This window comes from Salvelinus fontinalis, unplaced genomic scaffold (assembly GCF_029448725.1).
Source record: "Salvelinus fontinalis isolate EN_2023a unplaced genomic scaffold, ASM2944872v1 scaffold_0200, whole genome shotgun sequence".
NCBI lineage: Eukaryota > Metazoa > Chordata > Actinopteri > Salmoniformes > Salmonidae > Salvelinus > Salvelinus fontinalis.
Genome location: NW_026600409.1, coordinates 47,958 through 70,094, shown reverse-complemented (window position 1 = coordinate 70,094; position 22,137 = coordinate 47,958). Strand labels below are relative to the sequence as shown.

Genomic DNA, 22,137 nt, shown 5'->3' with positions numbered 1-22,137 from the left:
GTAAAGACAGAATGTATTAGTTCATACATTTTTATTTGCCGTAAGACCTGAAAAGACAAACAAATTACATATATGATCATGGTTCAGTTGAAATTGAACACTAAATAAGACCATTACATGTTGTATTATGTTAGGATGGTTGAGTGATTTTGATGTCTATTCATGTGACTTACTATGGTTATTACTGGGTTAGGGTTAAATATCAACATTTAGACATGACAACTCACTACCGAGTTACTGGGTTATTACAGGCTGACTAAACCGCCGCTAATGTGGGAGTTAATGTAATGTATGCTGAGAAAACATAGGAACAATAATTACATTAACAGGAAGTAGAGATGATGTCCTCTAGTGTATTTGTTGCTTCTGTGCAATACAACATGCCAATGATTACATTAAGTTAATGTACATGACTACATTAGCTGAGGTCATAATTGCATTTGTTACATCTGGACATACTAATGACAGGAGTAAGCGGAGAGAGGATGGTAGCAAAAATGACCAACATATGAAACATGGAGTATACAAACATTAGCTATATTTGGATCAAAACAGACGGACAATTATGGGCGAAATAAAGTCCATGATGGATGGACCTGATATAGCTGAAAATTCACCGTCCGTGGACGTCGCCACTGATGGCAAAGCCAGCGTGAAATTCCCCTTTAACCTGTAGATGTTGGCTTTTTTCAATGCAGGATTCTACATGCAGGAGTTAGTCCGTAGCGTGTTGTGTCTGGTTTTGGGTTGGGAAATATGGCGAAGCGGAAGTGCAGTTCGAGTCTGATGGCTCCAAGTTGAGTGAAGTTGGTAAGAATTGAATGGAAGACGGAGACAACGAAAAATGGAGCAAACAGACCAAAAGTTGTAAATTAACATCCGTTTCTTATGGAGCGCGATTCATCAACAATTATGTATTGTTGGGAGATCATCTGAGGTCAGGAAGATGGTAAAGGAGGCATTAGGAAAGGTAGAGTCAGTCAGTGACCAGTAGTGGTTTTGGTTTGATGCGTCTCAGAAGAGCTGAAGGAGAGAGCATTGTTTTTCGGACAGGGCACCGATAAAATGTGTTATATCTGGAGTTTCGTTGGAAGAGTGAAGAGTGTCTGCCTACTCATGTGATGCTGCGATATGTAAGATACTATTGTGAGAGCTATTGTGTATAAACCACTGCAGTTATGAAATTGATAAAATAATGGCCATGTTTCAAAGTGTGTGACGACAGAATATTTTGGGTATTTATTAGGATCCCCATTAGCCGCTGCAAAAGTATCAGAATTGTTCACTTCTCTCATTGACTTCTCAAACCCCGGCTTGGTCCGCTTCACAAGTTCTCTGAAGTCTCGCGTTGTTTGCGTCTCTGGGTTTAGAAACTGGTTGTGGGGGAACAGGAAGTTCCGCGCAGGCGCACATCATTCTTCACAACAAAGGACACGCCAGAATTGTGCAGTCGAGACGACAACTTCTGTCTACGTTTCAAATGTTACTACTGGTATGTAATAGCACGTTTTAATATCGAAAGAACATGTCATAACATGCTAGGTAACGAATACGTCAAGTTATCACGTTTGGTTAAAAAAAAAAATGGTCCAAACCGCGTGAGTGAACGTGATCACTTTTTTATTTTTTATTTTTTTTACAAGTGACATAGATACTCTGGGTTAGTCTGAGTGGATGTACAGTATATCATTTCGTCAAGGTAATTTCATAAAGGATAAAATAATTTGAGATTTCTGGGTTCGTTTTACATGTCGTTGTTGGTTTTGTGTAACGTTAAAATTCACGAGCTGGTAAAATGGCGGCTCCCACTCGGTCTGCATCAACGGACTTCAGTCCAGGCAGTGAGGGTGCCGCAGAGAGAGACCATTTTACGGTTGCACTACCATTTTGGAGCTAAATGTAATGATTAGCAGTTTTCAACATGTGTACTAATATTGAAACATTCAGTTGTTTCTGTCTATCTATAAATGTTACTATGGTGTGAACGGAAATACTATTGGTTTTTGATTGAAAACGGAAATACTATTGGTTTTTGATTGAAACAATACAGTGAAGACAAGTTTATTCCGGAAAATAGTACATAGTGCTGCCTAAAACATACTGCAACCTTGTACTAAATGTTTTTTTGAGTCATTTATGTGAATTCAGAAATCTACTATAGATTAAGTTCTGTAGCCTAATTTAAAGTGTATACTTTGTCTAATGTGAATGAATTCATGTTTTGTTGTCAATGCTTAGCTATCAGATCTATTGAAATTAGATCAGTGCTTGAATTGGGCAGAAGCTCACCGGAGCTGAGTACCAGCACCTCAAATTTCTACTGCTTGAGCTCATGTTCCTCTTATAGAGAATAAAGAAAGTGCCAGAACTGTCAAGAGTAACTTTTGTATCCGTTTCTATTTATTACTACAGACCGACTCAGATTAAGCCTGAGGCTGGTAACATCAACAGTGAGGACAGACCCAACCTGCCTCTTATTGGGAATTTTCCAGTAAATGTGTGCACATTATACATCTTAGAGTAGTCAGCAGAATAAGTGCACTCTATATGTGTGTCTAGGTCATTAGGCACCATTAAACATGCACCTGTCTTGGGAGTGTGCATATCTGTCTATTTTTGTACCATTGCTATGAATGGAATCTATGCTCTAATGTGAAACCAAGCTAAAGTTAGTGCAAGGCAAAAAGATAAGGGTGGCTAAATGCCAGAGGGGATGAATCATTAACATAAAGAGGGGTCACTTATATGTGTGACGTAAGGAGGAAAACAATTTTTTTTAAAGTGTATGCCAAGGCTGGAAAGACACTTGCTTCATGAACCAGCTCGGGTTCTATTACTTTGTAATAAAGTCTTTTTGAACTCACAGGCTCCGGTATTTCCACGACACTCTCCTTCCACACTGAGTATAAACCTACAGTCACTGGGTCCTGATTGTGACAGTGGAGCCCATTTTGAACTGCAGGATCAAGAGATAGCATCAGTGAAGCTGGAAGACTGCAGTCAAACACTGGAACTGAATGCCAAAATTAAAACAGAAAATCTGTTTCTCATGGTAAGAGCACGTTCTAAGTTTGTGTGTGTTTTTCATTCCAACTTCCCACTGTGTATGAAAAGTTGCTGTAGAACTGTTTCATTATGAACTGTTTCAATGAGAAGGTAGATGTTATTTCATGCTACTGACTAGGGATACACAATATATCGGTGAACATATCAGATGTCTAGTTTAACGCTGATGTGCAAAACCGATGTCAAAGCTGATGTAAATACCTACCTATATAACGTAGGTACAGGACGTAATGAACTTGCGTAAAATTTTGCGACACAGCATTCCTATCCCTAGCCCACCATGTCTGCTGTGTGGATCGAGCAGTTATTTGAAAGAGTAAGAACATTTCAGCTGAGACAACTCAAAGGCAAAATCCATTAAAGCCAAGAAATTGAATTAATTGCCCTTGACAATCAACCGTTCTCTGTCGTGGGTGATGTTGGCTTTCGCCGACTGGTCAAGCACCGGTACACACTAACGTAATCTCACCCCATTCCGTACAAATGTGCGCAACCGCAACATTCAAACGAGGCTGCAAAGAAAACTAATGGGACTGTACGGCATGACACGTCACGATGTAACAGAGGGTCATGTCACAACACTGTGTTGACTTCAAAATCTGGGGTGTGAACTACGTTTCTATTCAAGTGTTGATCGACATGGTAATGGCTCTATAGTACCGGAGAAAAGTTGAAAAAACTGACCCTCTGTTACATCGTGACGTGTCATGCCGTAACGAACAGCACGCATAAAGAAACTATTTCTGTCTTACAATCTCTCTCCACCAGGTGTAGCACTTCTCTCATCATTTAAAAACAAGAAATGGACAGTGATGGGGGTAAGGGGGGATACCTAGTCATTTTTTTGCGTCATCATTGCATGCGATCATCAATCTCGAAGCCGCTGTTTACTTCTAAGATCACTTTAGCACCGCCCTAAAAACCCTATTCAAATTCGACACAAACCTTCAAATTGTGCTTTACAATGGTATTGACATTACAGTTGATCTGGAAGTATTACGTTTTTGGGGCGCTAAAATAAGGGCAATTGTACTGACCAAGGCAATGTACGAGTTTATGTTAGCACCAATACAACCAGCCTGAAAACAATAGCTAGGTTGCCACTTGTTGTTCGCCTATTGAAATTGAACTTCAGTTCATGAAAATAAACAGTTAGCCAGCTACTTAACCCTGTTGCCCAAAGCTTCCGTTATAAGCAGCCAAATAGCTTCATCTGGCTAGTGACGCTCGACCGGACCAGGTTATGTGCTGTGAAGCTAGCACAAAAGTGGAATTTGCTGTTTGTTTTCGAAATAAAAGTATGTCATTGACAGTGATGCAAATGAATACAAATAGTAGAATTATGCCCTACCTTTACTTTGAAGGCTAACTGCAAATTCCACTATTGTGGTTAATCCTTATTGTGGCTAGTTTCACAGATGGGTCCGACCACCATTAATCAAATAAGAACTGTCTTATAAATTAGGGTTAATTTAGATGATGACACCTAGCTATATAGTTAGCTACCTGATTATAGCTACTGAAACAGATAATGTCGGTTTGCGATGTTTTTGGGGAAGAACATTGTTTGCATCCATGAGTTAGCTAGCTTTTTTTATGACCAGCATCATAGCATACGTATTGATGAATCGTTGACATATGAAATGTGATTGTGTAATCAATGTGTAATAACTACGTAAAAAATGTATGACCGCGTAAAATTATTATGTGACGGGCAGTCATATTCAGGTCCTGATTGGTCAACAAGCTTATTTTTTGACACGCAAAGACCCAAACGGCATTCCATAGAAATCCTGGTTGAGAATGAAACGACTGAACAAATGAACAAGGAAACAGCACAGCAAGTAAGTGAGGAAATAGGTTTTGATTATGTTTTATTGGTAATGGGGACGTATGGAAATGCCAACAAAATAACTTTTTGGTGTGTTTGTGTAACCTTTTATTTAACTAGGCAAGTCAGTTAACTTCTTCTGGCTGCAAGCCCGACGTCGGTACACTTATGACAACAGCCAGCTCAAGTGCAGGGCGCGAAATTCAAAATATATTTTTTTAGAAATATTTAACTTTCACACATTAACAAGTCCAATACAGCATTTGAAAGATAAACATCTTGTGAATCCAGCCAACATGTCCGATTTTTTTAATGTTTTACAGCGAAAACAGCACGTATATTTATGTTAGCTCACCACCAAATACAAAAAAGGACAGACATTTTTCACAGCACAGGTAGCATGCACAAAGCCAACCTAACTAACCAAGAACCAACCAATCTAACCAAGAAACAACTTCATCAGATGACAGTCTTATAACATGTTACACAATAAATCTATGTTTTGTTCGAAAAATGTGCATATTTGAGCTATAAATCAGTTTTACATTGCAGCTACCATCACAGCTACCGTCAGAAATAGCACCGAAGCAGCCAGATTAATTACAGACACCAACGTCAAATACCTAAATACTCATCATAAAACATTTCTGAAAAATACATGGTGTACAGCAAATGAAAGACAGGCATCTTGTGATTCCAGCCAATATTTCCGATTTCTTAAGTGTTTTACAGCGAAAACACAATATAGCATTATATTAGCTTACCACAATAGCCAGAAACACAAGCCATTTACCAGCAGCAAAAGTTAGCGATCGTAACAAACCAGCAAAAGATATATAATTTTTGACTAACCTTGATAAGCTTCATCAGATGACAGTCCTATAACATCAGGTTATACATACACTTATGTTTTGTTCGAAAATGTGCATATTTAGAGCTGAAATCAGTGGTTATACATTGTGCTAACGTAGCATCTTTTTCCCACAACGTCCGGATATTTTTCTGACACTCACATATTCTGACCAAATAACTATTCATAAACATTACTAAAAAATACACGTTGTATAGGAAATGATAGATACACTAGTTCTTAATGCAATCGCCGTGTTAGAATTCTAAAAATAACTTCATTACGATATGCAGTTTACGTTATGGCGAGAGCGTGCCCAAAATCTGTGCGCAAACTACTAGTTCACATGTTCGACAGATATATGAAATAGCATCATAAAATGGGTCCTACTTTTGATGACCTTCCATCAGAATGTTGTACAAGGGGTCCTTTGTCAAGAACAATCGTTGTTTGGATTTAGAATGTCCTCTTCTCCAGTCAATTAGCACGGAAAGCTAGCAAAGTGGCGCGAAGCTCTCCTTCGTGAACAAACGCAGACAAAGCAACACGCCTAACGTCCCGAAAAAATGTCAATAATCTAATAAAACTATATTGAAAAAACATACTTTACGATGATATTGTCACATGTATCAAATAAAATCAAAGCCGGAGATATTAGTCATCTATAACGACAGCTTTACAGAAGGCAATACCAGGTCCCTTCTCGCGCGTTCCAGGAAACAGGAAATTGGGGTCACGTCATGCCAAGAGCTTTTATTCGACCCCAGATGAAGTTATACACTCAATTTCTTCTCTCACTGCCTGTCGACATCTAGTGGAAGACGTATGAAGTGCATGTATACTATTAAATATCAAGGACATTTATAGGCAGGCCCTAGAACAGAGCATCGATTTCAGATTTTCCACTTCCTGTCAGGAAGTTTGCTGCAAAATGAGTTCTGTTTTACTCACAGATATAATTCAAACGGTTTTAGAAACTAGAGTGTTTTCTATCCAATAGTAATAATAATATGCATATTGTACGAGCAAGAATTGAGTACGAGGCCGTTTGAAATGAGCACCTTTATCCAAGTTACTCAATACTGCCCCTGCAGCCAGAAGAAGTTAATAACAAATTCTAATTTACAATGATGGCCTACCCCGGCCAAACCCGGACGACGCTAGGCCAGTTGTGCGCCGCCCAATCACGGCCGGATGTGATACCGCCAGGATTTGAACCAGGGACTGTAGTGACGCCTCTTGCACTGAGATGCTGTGCCTTAGACTCCTGTGTCCATATTTGTGTGTGTGTTAACTATTTAACTGTACTAAAATGCATAAAAGGCCGCAAAAAATGTCAATATCGGGTATCGGTAGCTGTTTTTTTTTTGTCAAGGAAAATATCGGATATCGGTATGGGCCAAAAATGTCATATCGGTGCATCACTACTACTGACACTTGCATGGTTTGACACCAGTATTGTCAGCATTTGTTTTATTCACTTGGCTATCTGGAGTGTTCAGAGAGTAGACTAAAGAAGTGAAGGAGACAAACTGCAAGTGTTTTAAAGTTATATGAAATGAGTCTGTGTAGTTACTAACCTTTTGATAGTGAGTGGAGGATGATATAGGTCATAATGTTCTTGACTTATGAGATACTTTTAGAATAGTTTTATTCCCCTTTTGCATTAGAGTGTTGGGACAGTAACCGAAAGGTTGCTGGATTGAATCCCCGAGCTGACAAGGTAAAAATGTAATTCTGCCCCTGAGCAAGGCAGTTAAGCCACTGTTCCCGGGGCACCGAAGACGTGAATGTCGATTATGGCAGCCCCCTGCACCTCTCTGATTCAGAGGGGTTAGGTTAAATGCGGAAGACACATTTCAGTTGAATGCATTCAGTTGTACAACTGACTAGGTATCCCCTCTCCCATTCAGAAAAGTATTTAGACCCCTTGACTTTTTCCACGTTTTGTTACGTTACAGCCTTATTCTAAAATTGATTACATAAATAAAAGATAGAGATGTTTCTACAACTTGATTGGAGTCCACTTGTGGTAAATTCAATTGATTGGACATGATTTGGAAAGGCACACACCTGTCTATATAAGGTCCCACATTTGACAGTGCATGTCAGAGCAAAAACCAAGCCATGAGGTCGACGGGATTGTCTGTAGATCTCCATGAAAGGAAAAATTCACAAACTGGTAAAATGGCGGCGTCCACTCAGTCTGTGTCAACAGGCTTCAGTGCAGGCAGTGTGGATGCATCAAAGTGAGACCATTTTTTACGGTTGCACTACTGTTTTGAAGCTAAATGTAATAATTATCGGTTTTCTACATGTATACAATTATTCAGACACATTTGTCCGTAGAGCACCATGAAAGGATTATGTCGAGGCACAGATCTGGGGGAGGGTGCCAAAACACTTCTGCAGTGTTTATTTTATTTTTTATTTATTAACCCGCTGTTTCACACATGTATGTGTGCGTGTTTGTTCTATGTTGATGACTGTATCTGACGGCTGGTATTTTGTTGCCGAGCTTTGTATGAACCCCGTTTATTCATTGTACCGGTATATTTCACGGACCGTTGTATTGTTTCTATACTGGTGTTTTTTCGTGTATTAAATACTTTGTCCACGCATCTCAACTCTCCTGCGCCTGACTCCTTTTCACCAGTTACCCAAAGCCTTGACAGGAACATGAGCTCAAACAGTAGACATTTGAAGTGCCGGTTCTCAGCTCCAGTGAGCTCCTGTCCAAGTCAAGCACTGATCTCATTTCAATGGATCAGGTAGCTAAGCATTGACAACAAAACATTCATTAATTCATATTACACAAAGTACACATTTTAAAATTAGTCTACACAAAGTAAGTGCACTTAAACTAAAGTAGATTTCCCAAATTCACATAAATAGCAAAAAAACATTTAGTACAAGTTTAGTTTTAACCTTGTCTTCACTGTATTATTTTAATCAAAAACCAATTGTGTTTCCCGTTCACACCATAGTAACATTTATATATAAAGATAGAAGCAACTGAAGGTGTCTGAATATTAGAACACATGTAGAAAACTCAGTATAGAGACAAAGTAGAGTCGCAATTCAACGGCTCAGACACGAGAGTTATGTGGCAGGGTCTACAGTCAATCACAGATTACAAAAAGAAAACTAGCCCCGTCGCGGACCAAGATGTTTTGCTCCCAGACAGACTAAACAACTTCTTTGCTCGCTTTGAGGACAATACAGTGCCACGGCCCGCTACCAAAACCTGCGGGCTCTCCTTCACTGCAGCCGAAGTGAGTAAAGCATTTAAACGTGTTAACCCTCGCAGGGCTGTAGGCCCAGACGGCATCCCCAGCCTCTTCCTCAGAGCATGCGCAGACCAGCTGGCTGGTGTGTTTACGGACATATTCAATCAATCCTTATCCCAGTCTTCTGTTCCCACATGCTTCAAGAGGGCCACCATTGTTCCTGTTCCCAAGAAAGCTAAGGTAACTGAGCCAAATTGACTACCGGGCCGCCCCCAGGTGGTGAGGGTAGGTAACAACATCTCCACCCCGCTGATCCTCAACACTTGGGCCCCACAAGGGTGCGTTCTGAGCCCACTCCTGTACTCCCTGTTCACCCACGACTGCATGGCCATGCACGCCTCCAACTCAATCATCAAGTTTACAGACGACACTACAGTGGCAGGCTTGATTACCAACAACGACGAGACGGCCTACAGGGAGGAGGGCCCTCGGAGTGTGGTGTCAGGAAAATAACCTCACACTCAATGTCAACAAAACAAAGGAGATGATCGTGGACTTCAGGAAACAGCAGAGGGAGCACCCCCCTATCCACATCGATGGCACAGTAGTGGAGAGGGTAGAAAGTTTTAAGTTCCTCGGCGTAAACATCAGGACAAACTGAATTGGTCCACCCACACAGACAGCGTGGTAAAGAAGGCGCAGTAGCGCCTCTTCAACCTCAGGAGGCTGAAAAAATTTGGCTTGTCACCAAAAGCACTCACAAACTTTTACAGATGCACAATCGAGAGCATCCTGTCGGGCTGTATCACCGCCTGGTACGGCAACTGCTCCGCTCACAACCGTAAGGCTCTCCAGAGGGTAGTGAGGTCTGCACAACGCATCACCGGGGGCAAACTACCTGCCCTCCAGCACACCTATACCACCCGATGTCACAGGAAGGCCATAAAGATCATCAAGGACAACAACCACCCGAGCCACTGCCTGTTCACCCCGCTATCATCCAGAAGGTCAGTACAGGTACATCAAAGCAGGGACCGAGAGACTGAAAAACAGCTTCTATCTCAAGGCCATCAGACTGTTAAACAGCCATCACTAACATTGAGTGGCTGCTGCCAACATACTGACTCAACTCCAGCCACTTAAATAATGTAAAAATGGATGTAAAAAATGTATCACTAGCCACTTTAAACAATGCCACTTCATATAATGTTTACATACCCTACATTACTCATCTCATATGTATATACTGTACTCTATACAGTATATATATATATATCTATAGGCGCAGGTCCTAATCCAGGCACTTGTCATCTCCCGTCTGGATTACTGCAACTCGCTGTTGGCTGGGCTCCCTGCCTGTGCCATTAAACCCCTACAACTCATCCAGAACGCCGCAGCCCGTCTGGTGTTCAACTTTCCCAAGTTCTCTCACGTCACCCCGCTCCTCCGCTCTCTCCACTGGCTTCCAGTTGAAGCTCGCATCCGCTACAAGACCATGGTGCTTGCCTACGGAGCTGTGAGAGGAACGGCACCTCCGTACCTTCAGGCTCTGATCAGGCCCTACACCCAAACAAGGGCACTGCGTTCATCCACCTCTGGCCTGCTCGCCTCCCTACCTCTGAGGAAGTACAGTTCCCGCTCAGCCCAGTCAAAACTGTTCGCTGCTCTGGCACCCCAATGGTGGAACAAACTCCCTCACGACGCCAGGTCAGCGGAGTCAATCACCACCTTCCGGAGACACCTGAAACCCCACCTCTTTAAGGAATACCTAGGATAGGATAAAGTAATCCTTCTAACCCCCCCCCCCTTAAAAGAGTTAGATGCACTATTGTAAAGTGGTTGTTCCACTGGATATCATAAGGTGAATGCACCAATTTGTAAGTCGCTCTGGATAAGAGCGTCTGCTAAATGACTTAAATGTAATGTAAATATACCATCTACTGCATCTTGCCATCTTGATGTAATACATGTCACTAGCCACTTTAAACAATGCCACTTTTATATGTTTACATACCCTACAGTACTCATCTCATATGTATATACTGTACTCGATACCATCTACTGTATCTTGCCTATGCCGTTCTGTACCATCACTCATTCATATATTTTTATGTACATATTCTTTCATTCCTTTACACTTGTGTGTATAAGGTAGATGTTGTGAAATTGTTAGATTACTCATTGGATATTACTGCATTGTCGGAACTAGAAGCGCAAGCATTTCGCTACACTCGCATTAACATCTGCTAACCATGTGTATGTGACAAATAAAAGTTGATTTGTATCATTGCCTGGAAGAATGTGCTGAAATACAAACGTTTTGGAGCTCAGTACTGTGCTTTATCTCTGAGATGACCTTTACCTCAATACCACTAATCCCGAAACTATTGGCGCACAATTGGCCCAGTTTAGTCCGGGTTAGGCCGTCATTGTAACAAAATAATTTGTTCTTAAGCAATTTGCCTAGTTAACCTTTCTAGCCCCGGCGTTCCGCTAGCGGAACTCCTCCCACATTCCACTGAAAAGGCAGAGCGGCAAATTCAAAAACAAAAATTGAAATATTTAACTTTCACACATTAACAAGTCCAATACAGCATTTGAAAGATAAACATCTTGTCAATCCATCCAACATGTCCGATTTTTTAAATGTTTTACAGAGAAAACACCACATATATTTATGTTAGGTCACCACCAAATAAAAAAAGACAGACAGACATTTTCCACAGCACAAGTAGGCTGCAGGTAGCATGCACAAGCCAACCTAACTAACCTAGAACCAACCTAAATAACCTAGAAAAAACTACCTCAGATGACAGTCCTATAACATGTTACACAATAAATCTATGTTTTGTTCAAAAAAATTGCATATTTTAGCTATAAATCAGTTTTACATTACTGCTACCATCATAGCTACAGTCAGAAATCGCACGGGAGTAGCCAGAGTAAATACAGACACCAACTACCTAATTACACATCATAAAACATTTCAGAAAAATATATGGTGGATAGCAAATGAAAGACAAAGATCTTGTGAATACAGACAATATTTCAGATTCTTTAAATGTTTTACAGCGAAAACACCACATATATTTATGTTAGCTCACCACCAAATACAAAAAGAGAGACAGACATTCTTTCACAGCACCGGTAGCATGCAGCTAGCATGCAGCTAGCATGCAAAGCCAACCTAACTAACCTAGAACTAACCTAAATAACCTAGAAAAAACTACCTCAGATGACAGTCCTATAACATGTTACACAATAAATCTATGTTTTGTTCGAAAAATGTGCATATTTCAGCTATAAATAAGTTTTACATTACTGCTACCATCATAGCTAACATTATAGCTACAGTCAGAAATCGCACGGGAGTAGCCAGAGTAAATACAGACACCAACTACCTAATTACACATCATAAAACGTTTCAGAAAAATATATGGTGGATAGCTAATGAAAGACAAAGATCTTGTGAATACAGACAATATTTTCGATTTTTGAAGTGTTTTACAGCGAAAACACAATATATCGTCATATTAGCTTACTACATAGCAACAGCATTGACTCAAGGCAAACGGTAGCATAGCACAGTTCGACAGATATATGAAAAAGCATCCCAAATTGGGTCCTTATCTTTGTTGATCGTCCATCAGAATGTTCTCCAAGGGGTCCTTTGTTCAGAAACGTCTTTATTTCATCCAGAACGAACAATTTCCCTCTCGAATTAGCAAGCACACTTGCCGTGCGATGCTAACCTCTCATTCTTGAACCAATTCTTGCGTCGCATCACGTCTAAAGTCCCGAATAAATTTCAATAATATAATTAAACTATATTGAAAAAACATACTTTGGGATGATATTGTGACATGTATCAAAGAAAATCGAAGCCAGAGATCATATTCACCTTTAAAAAGGTTCTTCCATGAGCCGAGTACAGGTCCTACTTCGCGCCCAGGGAGAGAAAAAAAAATGCGCACGTCTCAGTCGTTGTATTCAGTCCCTGATCAAGAGAATCGAGCGATTTCTTGTCTCACTTCCGCATAACAACCAGGCCAAGGCGTATGACGTGTTTCTACAGTCATAAGTGACATGCCCTTTTATAGACAAGCTCTTGAAAAGAGAGTTCGCTTTTGGAAATATCACTTCCGGTTATGAAATGGTCTGTAAAAGGAGTTCTGTGTCACTTAGAGAAATAATTCAAACGTTTTTAGAAACTAGAGACTGTTTTCCATCCAATGGTAATAGATAATATGCATATTGTACGAGCAAAAATTGAGTACGAGGCCGTTTAAAAATCATACGATTTTCACCTAAAGTGAAAATAGCACCCCCTGGTCCCCATCAGGATAACCTGTTATGGCTGCAGGGTGCTTTTTGGAAAAACTGGAAAATATGTGCAAATTTTCAAACGGCCTCTTAATCAATTTTTGCTCTTACAATATGCATATTATTAATACTATTGGATAGAAAAGAGTCTCTAGTTTCTAAAACCGTTTTAATTTTTTCTCTGAGTGAAACAGAGGAAGTAGAATGCCAGATATCTATGCTCGCTTCAACGTTATGCCTATACATGGTCATTTGACGTAGGACCCTTTTGACACTTCAGTCGTCTTCCTCTGGGTGTCAAGAGGACGTGAGAGAAGGAATTGTGTGTTCATCTTGTTTAGAGGTTGAATAATAGCTATTTCTTTGGCGTGACCGACCAATTCCGGAATTCGGAAACGCGCGACTTGGGAGTGACATTGTGTTCTGTTTTGCTGAGGTTTTGGACGGGAACAATCTCCGGCTCGGTTTTTAGTTGATAAATCAGACCATATCATCGTAATGTATGTTTTTTCAATATAGTTTAATCAGATTATTTGAATTTTTTCGGGAGTTTTGCCGTGTTCCGTTGTCAAACTTTTTTGACTTTGGACAGATCCGTGCCAGTCTATGCTAAATGAAGAAGGAAAGGTATCATTCTGAATGGAAACAAGACTCATCTGGACTCAGGACACCTTGATCAACATTCTGATGAAATATCAGCAAAAGTAAGATCCAATTTATAATGTTATTCATATATCTGTCGTGCATGTGAACTGGTCGTGGGCGCCCAAGTGGTTCTGTCTGGCGTGGCTATGCTAATTTAGCGCTACATTTTGTTTTCGCTGTAAAACATTTAATAAATCGGAAATATTGTCTGGAATCACAAGAATCCTGTTTTTCAATTGCTGCACAGTATGTCTTTCTCAGAAATGTTTTATGAGGAGTAATTAGGTATTTGACGTTGGTGTCTGTAAATGTTATGGCTGCGTTCGGTGCAATTTCTGATTGTAGCTGAAATGTAATTTATGATTTATACCATAAATATGCAAATTTTTCAAAAAAAACATATGCTATACAATAAATATGTTATCAGACTGTCATCTTATGAAGTTGTTTCTTGGTTAGTGGCTATATATATCTTCATTTGGTAGAATTAGTGATAGCTGGTGATGGAGTAAATAACTGATGGTGTTAGAAAGTGGTGTCATTTGCTAACGTGGTTAGCTAATAGATTTACATATTTTGTCTTCCCTGTAAAACATTTTAAAAATCGGACATGTTGGCTTGATTCACAAGATGTGCACCTTTCATATGCTGTATTGGACTTGTTAATGTGTGAAAGTTAAATATTTTAAAAAAATAGATTTTGAATTTCGCGCCCTGCACTTGAGCTGGATGTTGTCATAAGTGTACCTGTGTGGGGATTGCAGCCGCTTGCAGCCTTAACAGGTATACTGAATCTGTAATGGGGGAATTGAAACCAGGTGTGAAAAAACCAAAGACAAAACAAATGGAAAATGAAAAGTGGATCGGCGATGGCTAGAATACCAGTGACGTCGACCGCCGAGCGCCGCCCGAAAAAGGAGAAGGACTGACTTCGGCGGAAGTCATGACAGTAACCCCCCCCCTTGATCTCTCCTCTGGACCGTACCCCTTCCACTCCACGAGGTACTGAAGGCCCCTCGCTTGACGCCTCGAGTCCAGTATGGCTCGAACTGCATACGCCGGGGCCCCCTCGATGTCCAAAGGGGGCGGAGGAACCTCCCACACCTCAGACTCCTGGAGTAGACCAGCCACCACCGGCCTGAGGAGAGACACATGGAACGAGGGGTTAATATGGTAATCGGGGGGAAGCTGTAACCTGTAACAAACCTCGTTCAGTCTCCTCAGGACTTTGAATGGCCCCACAAACCGTGGGCCAAGCTTCCGGCAGGGCAGGTGGAGGGGCAGGTTTCGGGTCGAGAGCCCCGGTGCAAACACCGGGGCCTCACTGCCGTGGCGGTCTGCGCCAGTCTCCTGACGCCTCCCGGCCCACTGCACATGAGCGGCGTCCCATGTCTCCTCCGAGCGCCTAAACCAGTCGTCCACCGCAGGAGCCTCGATCTGGCTCTGATGCCAAGGTGCCAGAACCGGCTGGTACCCCAGTACGCACTGGAAGGGGGAGAGGTTAGTGGATGAGTGGCGGAGCGAGTTTTGGGCCGTCTCTGCCCAAGGTATGCCGCCCACTCCCCCGGCCGGTCCTGGCAATAGGACCGCAGAAACCTACCCACATCCTGGTTCACTCTCTCCACCTGCCCGTTACTCTCGGGGTGAAAACCTGAGGTAAGGCTGACCGAGACCCCCAGACGTTCCATGAACCCCCTCCAGACCCTTGATGTGAACTGGGGACCTCGATCAGATACTATGTCCTCAGGCACCCCGTGGTGCCGGAAGACGTGTGTGAACAGGGCCTCCGCAGTCTGTAGGGCCGTAGGGAGACCGGACAAAGGGAGGAGACGTCAGGACTTAGAAAACCGATCAACCAGGGCCAGGATCTTGGTGTTCCCCTGTGAGGGAGGAAGATCCGTTAGGAAGTCCACTGACAGGTGCGACCACGGCCGTTGTGGAATGAGTAAGGGTTGTAACTTCCCTCTGGGCAGGTGCCTAGGAGCCTTACACTGGGCGCACACCGAGCAGGAGGAAGCATAAACCCTCACGTCTTTAGCCAAGGTGGACCACCAGTAATTCCCACTGAGACAACGCACTGTCCGGCCGATACCCAGATGACCAGAGGAGGGTGACGTGTGGGCCCAATAGATCAAACGGTCGCGGACAGCAGACGGAATGTACAGATGCCCAGCTGGACACTGGGGGGAGTGGGCTCTGCACGTAACGCCCGCTCAATGTCCGCGTCCAGCTTCCACACTACCGGTGCCACCAGGCAAGAGGCCGTGAGTATGGGAGTGTTATCCATGGACCGCTCCTCCGTGTCATACATCCGGGACAGTGCGTCTGCCTTAGCGTTCTGGGAACCTGGTCTGAAGGACAAGGTGAAAACAAAACGGGTAAAGAACATGGCCCACTTTGCCTGGCGAGGGTTCAGTCTCCTCGCCGCCCGGATGTACTCCAGATTGCGGTGGTCAGTCCAGATGAGAAAAGGGTGTTTAGCCCCCTCAAGCCAATGTCTCCACACCTTCAAGGTCTTGACGACAGCCAACAGCTTCCGGTCCCACAAGTCACAGTTTCGCTCCTCTGGGCTGAGCTTCTTCGAAAAGAAGGCACAGGGGCGGCGCTTTGGTGGCGTACCTGAGCGCTGAGAGAGCATGGGTCCTAACCCAGCCTTGGACCCGCGTCCACCTCCACTATGAACGCCAAAGAGGGATCCGGATGAGCCAGCACGGGAGCCGAGGTAAACAGAGCCCTCAGGTGACCAAAAGCCCTGTCCGCCTCAGCCGACCACTGCAAACGCACCGGTCCCCCCTTCAGCAGTGAGGTAATGGGAGCTGCTACCTGACCAAAGCCACGGATGAACCTCCGGTAGTAGTTGGCAAACCCTAGAAACCGCTGCACTTTCTTTACCGTGGTGGGAGTCGGCCAAAGCACCTCCCAGCTCCATGGGCGTCGGAGCGGTGGTGATGGGGAATGGAATCGACAGACCCCGATCTGGATGTCCGCGTGTAGCCAGCATGTTATCCAGTCGGATGGACAGGTCCACCAGCTGGTTGAATGTGAGAGTGGTGTCCCTGCAGGCCAACTCCCGACGGACGTCCTCGCGCAACCTGCACCGGTAGTGATCAATCAGGGGCCTGTCGTTCCATCACGAACTCCTGTGCGCTCCTCGTCCCCTGTCTCAGGTGTACGAGACGTTCATGTAAAATCCCGAAGTGGTCCAACACCGCTTCTTCTTCCCCCCATAAGGCGTTGGCCCACTCCAGGCCCTTCCCTGAGAGGCAGGAGATGAGGGCGGCCACGCTCTCACAGCCTGAGGGAGCCAGGTGGACGGTTGCCAGGTAGAGCTCTAGCTGGAGCAAGAACCCCTGTCATCCCGCCGCCGTACCATCATACTCCCTCGGGAGGGCGAGCCGAATCCCACTGGGACCAGGTGAAGGAGGGGTGATTATAGGTGAAACTGACGGTGCTGGTGGAGATGCTGGAGGAACTCCTCCTCTCTTCCATCGCTCCATGGTTTGCAGCACACGGTCCATGGCGCTGCTGAGATGCTGGAGAATAGTAGAGTGCTGCTGGACTCGCTCCTCGACCCCTACTGCAGGGGCACCTGCTCCTGCTGACTCCATTTGAGGTGTGTGTTTCTGTCAAGGCTTTGGGTAACTGGTGAAAAGGAGTCAGGCGCAGGAGAGTTGAGATGCGTGGACAAGGTATTTAATACACGAGAAAGTATTTAATGCATGAAAAAAAACACCAGTAGAGAAACAATACAACGGTGCGTGAAATATAACGGTACCACGAATAAACAGGCGTAGATACAAAGCCCGGCAACAAAATACCAGCCGTCAGATATAGCCATCAACATAGAACAAACACGCACACATACATGTGGGAAACAGAGGGTTAAATACTGAACATGTAATGGATCGGAGATGGCTAGTAGACCGGTGACGTCGACCGCCGAGCGCCGCCCGAACAAGGAGAGGGACCGACTTCGGCGGAAGTCTTGACAGTTCCTCTTATAGAATATTAGCTCAACAGTATTGTGGAGCTCCTGTGCCTAAATATAAACAGTACCGGCACCTATTTCAGTCCAAGTCAAGCACTGAAATAGATAATTGAACATATAATATATTTTTAGAGAATAAAGAAAGTGCCAGAACTGTCAAGACAATAACTTTTTGTGTCTGTTTCTCATTGTTACTACAGGATTAGAATTAAGTCTGAGGCCGGTAACATCAACAGTAACGACAAACCCAGCCTGCCTCTCTCCTTCCACACTGAGTCCAAACCCACAGTCACTGGGTCCTGATTGTGACAGTGGAGCCCAGTTTGCACTGCAGGATCCAGAGATGGCATCAGTGAAGCTGGAAGACTGCAGTCAAACACTGGAGCTGAATGTCAACATTAAAGATGAAGAAGAGGAGGAGAAGATTGGGAAATCTGTTAATCATGGTAAGAGCAGGGTTCTATCTAACTAAGTTTGTTGTTCATTCCAACTTCCCACTGTGTATGAAAAGTTGCAGTAGAACTGTTTCAATGAGAAGGTAGATTTTATTTCATGCTACTGAGACTTGCATGGTTTGACACCAGTATTGCCAACATTTGTTTTATTAACTGAGCTATCTGGAGTGATCAGAGAGTAGACTAAAGAAGTGAAGTAGACAAACTGCCAGTGTTTTAAAGTTCTATGAAATGAGTCTGTGTAGTTACTAACCCTTGTGATAGTGAGTGGAGGATGATATGAAATGAGTCTGTAGTTACTAACCCTTGTGATAATGAGTGGAGGATGACACGCCCCTTTTTAGCTTTCATCTCTTACCCACTTTTAGAATAGTTTTATTCCCCTGTATTGTCCAGCCTACTGATATGAATACATATGTCACCCGGTACAGACAGAAGAGGACCGGCCACCCCTTTGAGCCTGGTTCCTCTCTGTTTCTTCCAAGGTTCCTGCTTGGAAGTTTTTCGTGGCCACTGTGCTTCTACATCTGCATTGCTTGCTCTTTGGGGATTTTGGGTTGGTTTCTGTAAAGGACTTTGTTACAACTTTTGTAAAAAGAGCTTCATAAAATACATTTGATTGACATGTATATCACACCAATTGACTGGTTGTTCTGATATTGTTCACACAGGAGACCATGTTGAGACATTCTCTACATCCAGAGAGCATCAGCAGAAAGATCACAGCGCAAAGAGGTCTTACCACTGCTCACATTGTGAGGAGATTTTCCCATTTCTATCAAAGCTAAAAATACACCTAAAAATACACACAGGAGAAAAGCTTTACTCCTGCTCTGAATGTGGAAAATGCTTCAAAACATCAACTGCGCTAAAAGTTCATCATGGAACACACAGAGGAGAGAAGCCTTACTCCTGCTCTGACTGTGGAAAGAGTTTCTCTCATCGGGACACCTTAAAACGACATGAACATATACACACGGGAGAGAAGCCTTACTCCTGCTCTGACTGTGGGGTGAGTTTCTCTCGACTGGGTACCTTAAAACAACATGAACGTACACACAAAGGAGAGAAGCCGTACTCCTGCTCTGACTGTGGAAAGAGTTTTACTCGACCAAGCCACCTAAAACAACATGAACATATACACACAGGAGAGAAGCCTTACTCCTGCTCGGACTGCGGGGCGAGTTTCTCTCACCGGAACACCTTAAAACGTCATGAACATATGCACACAGGAGAGAATACTTACTCCTGCTCTGACTGTGGAAAGAGTTTCTCTCAACTGGGTACCTTAAAACAACATGGACGTACACACACAGGAGAAAAGCTTTACTCCTGCTCTGAATGTGGAAAATGCTTCAAAACATCAACTGACCTAAAAGGTCATCAGAGAACACACACAGGAGAGAAGCCTTACTCCTGCTCTGACTGCGGGGCGAGTTTCTCTCATCGGAACACTTTAAAACGTCATGAACATATACACACAGGAGAGAAGCCTTACTCCTGCTCTGACTGTGGAAAGAGTTTCTCTCGACCAAGCCACCTAAAACAACATGAACGTATACACACAGGAGAAAAGCTTTACTCCTGCTCTGAATGTGGAAAATGCTTCAAAACATCAACTGACCTAAAAGGTCATCAGAGAACACACACAGGAGAGAAGCCTTACTCCTGCTCTGACTGCGGGGCGAGTTTCTCTCATCGGAACAATTTAAAATGTCATGAACATATACACACAGGAGAGAAGCCTTACTCCTGCTCTGACTGTGGAAAGAGTTTCTCTCGACCAAGCCACCTAAAACAACATGAACGTTTACACACAGGAGAGAAGCCTTACTTCTGCTCTGACTGTGGAAAGAGTTTCTCTGAACGGGGCACCTTAAAACACCATGAACGTATACACAAAGGAGAGAAGCCTTACTCCTGCTCTGACTGTGGGGCGAGTTTCTCTCAACTGGGCACCTTAAAAAAACATGAACGTATACACACAGGAGAGAAGCCTTACTTCTGCTCTGACTGTGGAAAGAGTTTCTCTCAACTGGGTACCTTAAAACAACATGAACGTATACACACAGGAGAGAAGCCTTACTCCTGCTCTGACTGTGGTAAGAGTTTCTCTCGACCGTGCACCTTACAAAAACATAAACGTATACACACAGGAGAGAAACCTTACTCCTGCTATGACTGTGGGGCAAGTTTCTCTCGTCCGGACACCTTAAAACAACATGATTGTATACACACAGGAGAGAAGCCTTACTCCTGCTCTGACTGTGTAAAATGCTTCAAAACATCAACTGCCCTAAAAGTTCATCAGAGAACACACACAGGAGAGAAGCCTTACTCCTGCTCTGACTGTGGAAAGAGTTTCTCTCACCTGGGCACCTTAAAACAACATGAACGTATACACAAAAGAGAGAAGCCTTACTCCTTTTCTGACTGTGGGGCAAGTTTCTCTCGTCCGGACACCTTAAAACGATCTGAACATATACACACACTGGAGAGAAGCCTTACTCCTGCTCTGACTGTGGAAAGAGTTTCCCTTGAATGTGCTATTTAAAAAGACACCAAGGGAAACACAAGAGGAGCCTTACCACTGATCTGACTGTAGAAAATGTTAAAACACCAGCTGAGCTTAAAGGTCATTAGAGAAAAGACAAAGGAGAGAAGCCTTACTTCTGCTCTCAATGTGGCAAGAGTTTTTCCCAATTGGGCAATGTAAAAACACACCAACGGATACACACTTGAGAGAAGCCTTATCACTGCACTGACTGTGGGAAGAGATTCTACAGATTGGGCCATTTAAAAAGACATCAATGTATACATAAAGGAGAGAAGCCTCATCAGTTCTCTCAGACCAGCTAAGATTAGACACTCCACTTAATTCTCATGTCATTAAATAATTGGCAACGTTGAATTGGATCAAATGAAGAAAGTGTAGAACACTATTGTAATCCTATAGTTTCTCACTGTGAGAGAACAATGCAGAGGAAAGGGAGCGTTATAGAATGTTAGCCTCTCTTTACTGATCAGTGTGCACCTTGTCAGTTTTGGTGTGAGAGAGAATAAAGTAGACGGCACACGTCAAACGTTTGATTTATGACCCTATGTCCGGATGACGTGTGCATGCCCATATTTGGGCATCCGGTCAGGACATCCTGGCGGGAAGTGATTACGTGGTTATGCCCATATATGGGCATCCTGTTCCTGTTCTCACGCCTTAGTGAGTGCGACAATATTTATATAATGCCTTTGAAGTTGTCATGATGATTGATGTCTAGGGACCTCTTTGAACTGGGGGGGGATGAACATTTCAAAGAGTTTGACCCCCCCCACCCCCTGTTTTATTGACCTTAGGGTTGTTGTCTATGAAACACGAATGTCTTGGGGTATTGAGATTGGCAGACGCCTTATACATAAAGCCCAGAACAAGACATGCGGCCCCAGAACACTAAACAAAATTTTTAAAATCAGCATGGATTTTGTGATCAGTGGCAAAGCAGTGATGACTGTAACAACGGAAGCAGGACCTCGGTTGAAACATAGAGAAAGGGCCAAGTATCAAGCCACAATATACGATGCGCCAAAAAAGCGGTTTCTAAGTGCGTATAGAACCCAAATACCGCCCGCAACTGCTCTGAAAGATCAAGTGCTGATGTCTAATGGACATCAATGGGGGTATCGGTTTGATTACCTGGCCTGTAGAGTGAACCTCTATACGGTAGCCGAAGGAGAAGAATATACAGACCAGACTT

The 22,137-nt window shown here is 43.3% G+C and overlaps 1 protein-coding gene across 1 annotated transcript; it reads left to right on the top strand.

The window, feature by feature from the left end:
* The first annotated feature begins 2,970 nt into the window (after positions 1-2,970).
* On the top strand, positions 2,971-21,679 carry LOC129844370 (gastrula zinc finger protein XlCGF26.1-like). The gene is made up of 3 exons (XM_055912691.1): positions 2,971-3,052; positions 18,134-18,379; positions 19,060-21,679. Exons 2-3 carry the CDS (start codon positions 18,277-18,279, stop codon positions 20,940-20,942), a joined length of 1,986 nt encoding a protein of 661 aa, XP_055768666.1. The 5' UTR covers positions 2,971-3,052; positions 18,134-18,276; the 3' UTR covers positions 20,943-21,679.
* The last annotated feature ends 458 nt before the right edge of the window (positions 21,680-22,137 follow it).

Bases quoted from the DNA above. Each gene is read 5' to 3' on its own strand.
- LOC129844370 (XM_055912691.1), top strand. From the start codon at position 18,277: ATGGCATCAGTGAAGCTGGAAGACTGCAGTCAAACACTGGAGCTGAAT. The intron at 18,380-19,059 runs GTAAGAGCAGGG...TTGTTCACACAG, and splicing joins TGGGAAATCTGTTAATCATG to GAGACCATGTTGAGACATTC.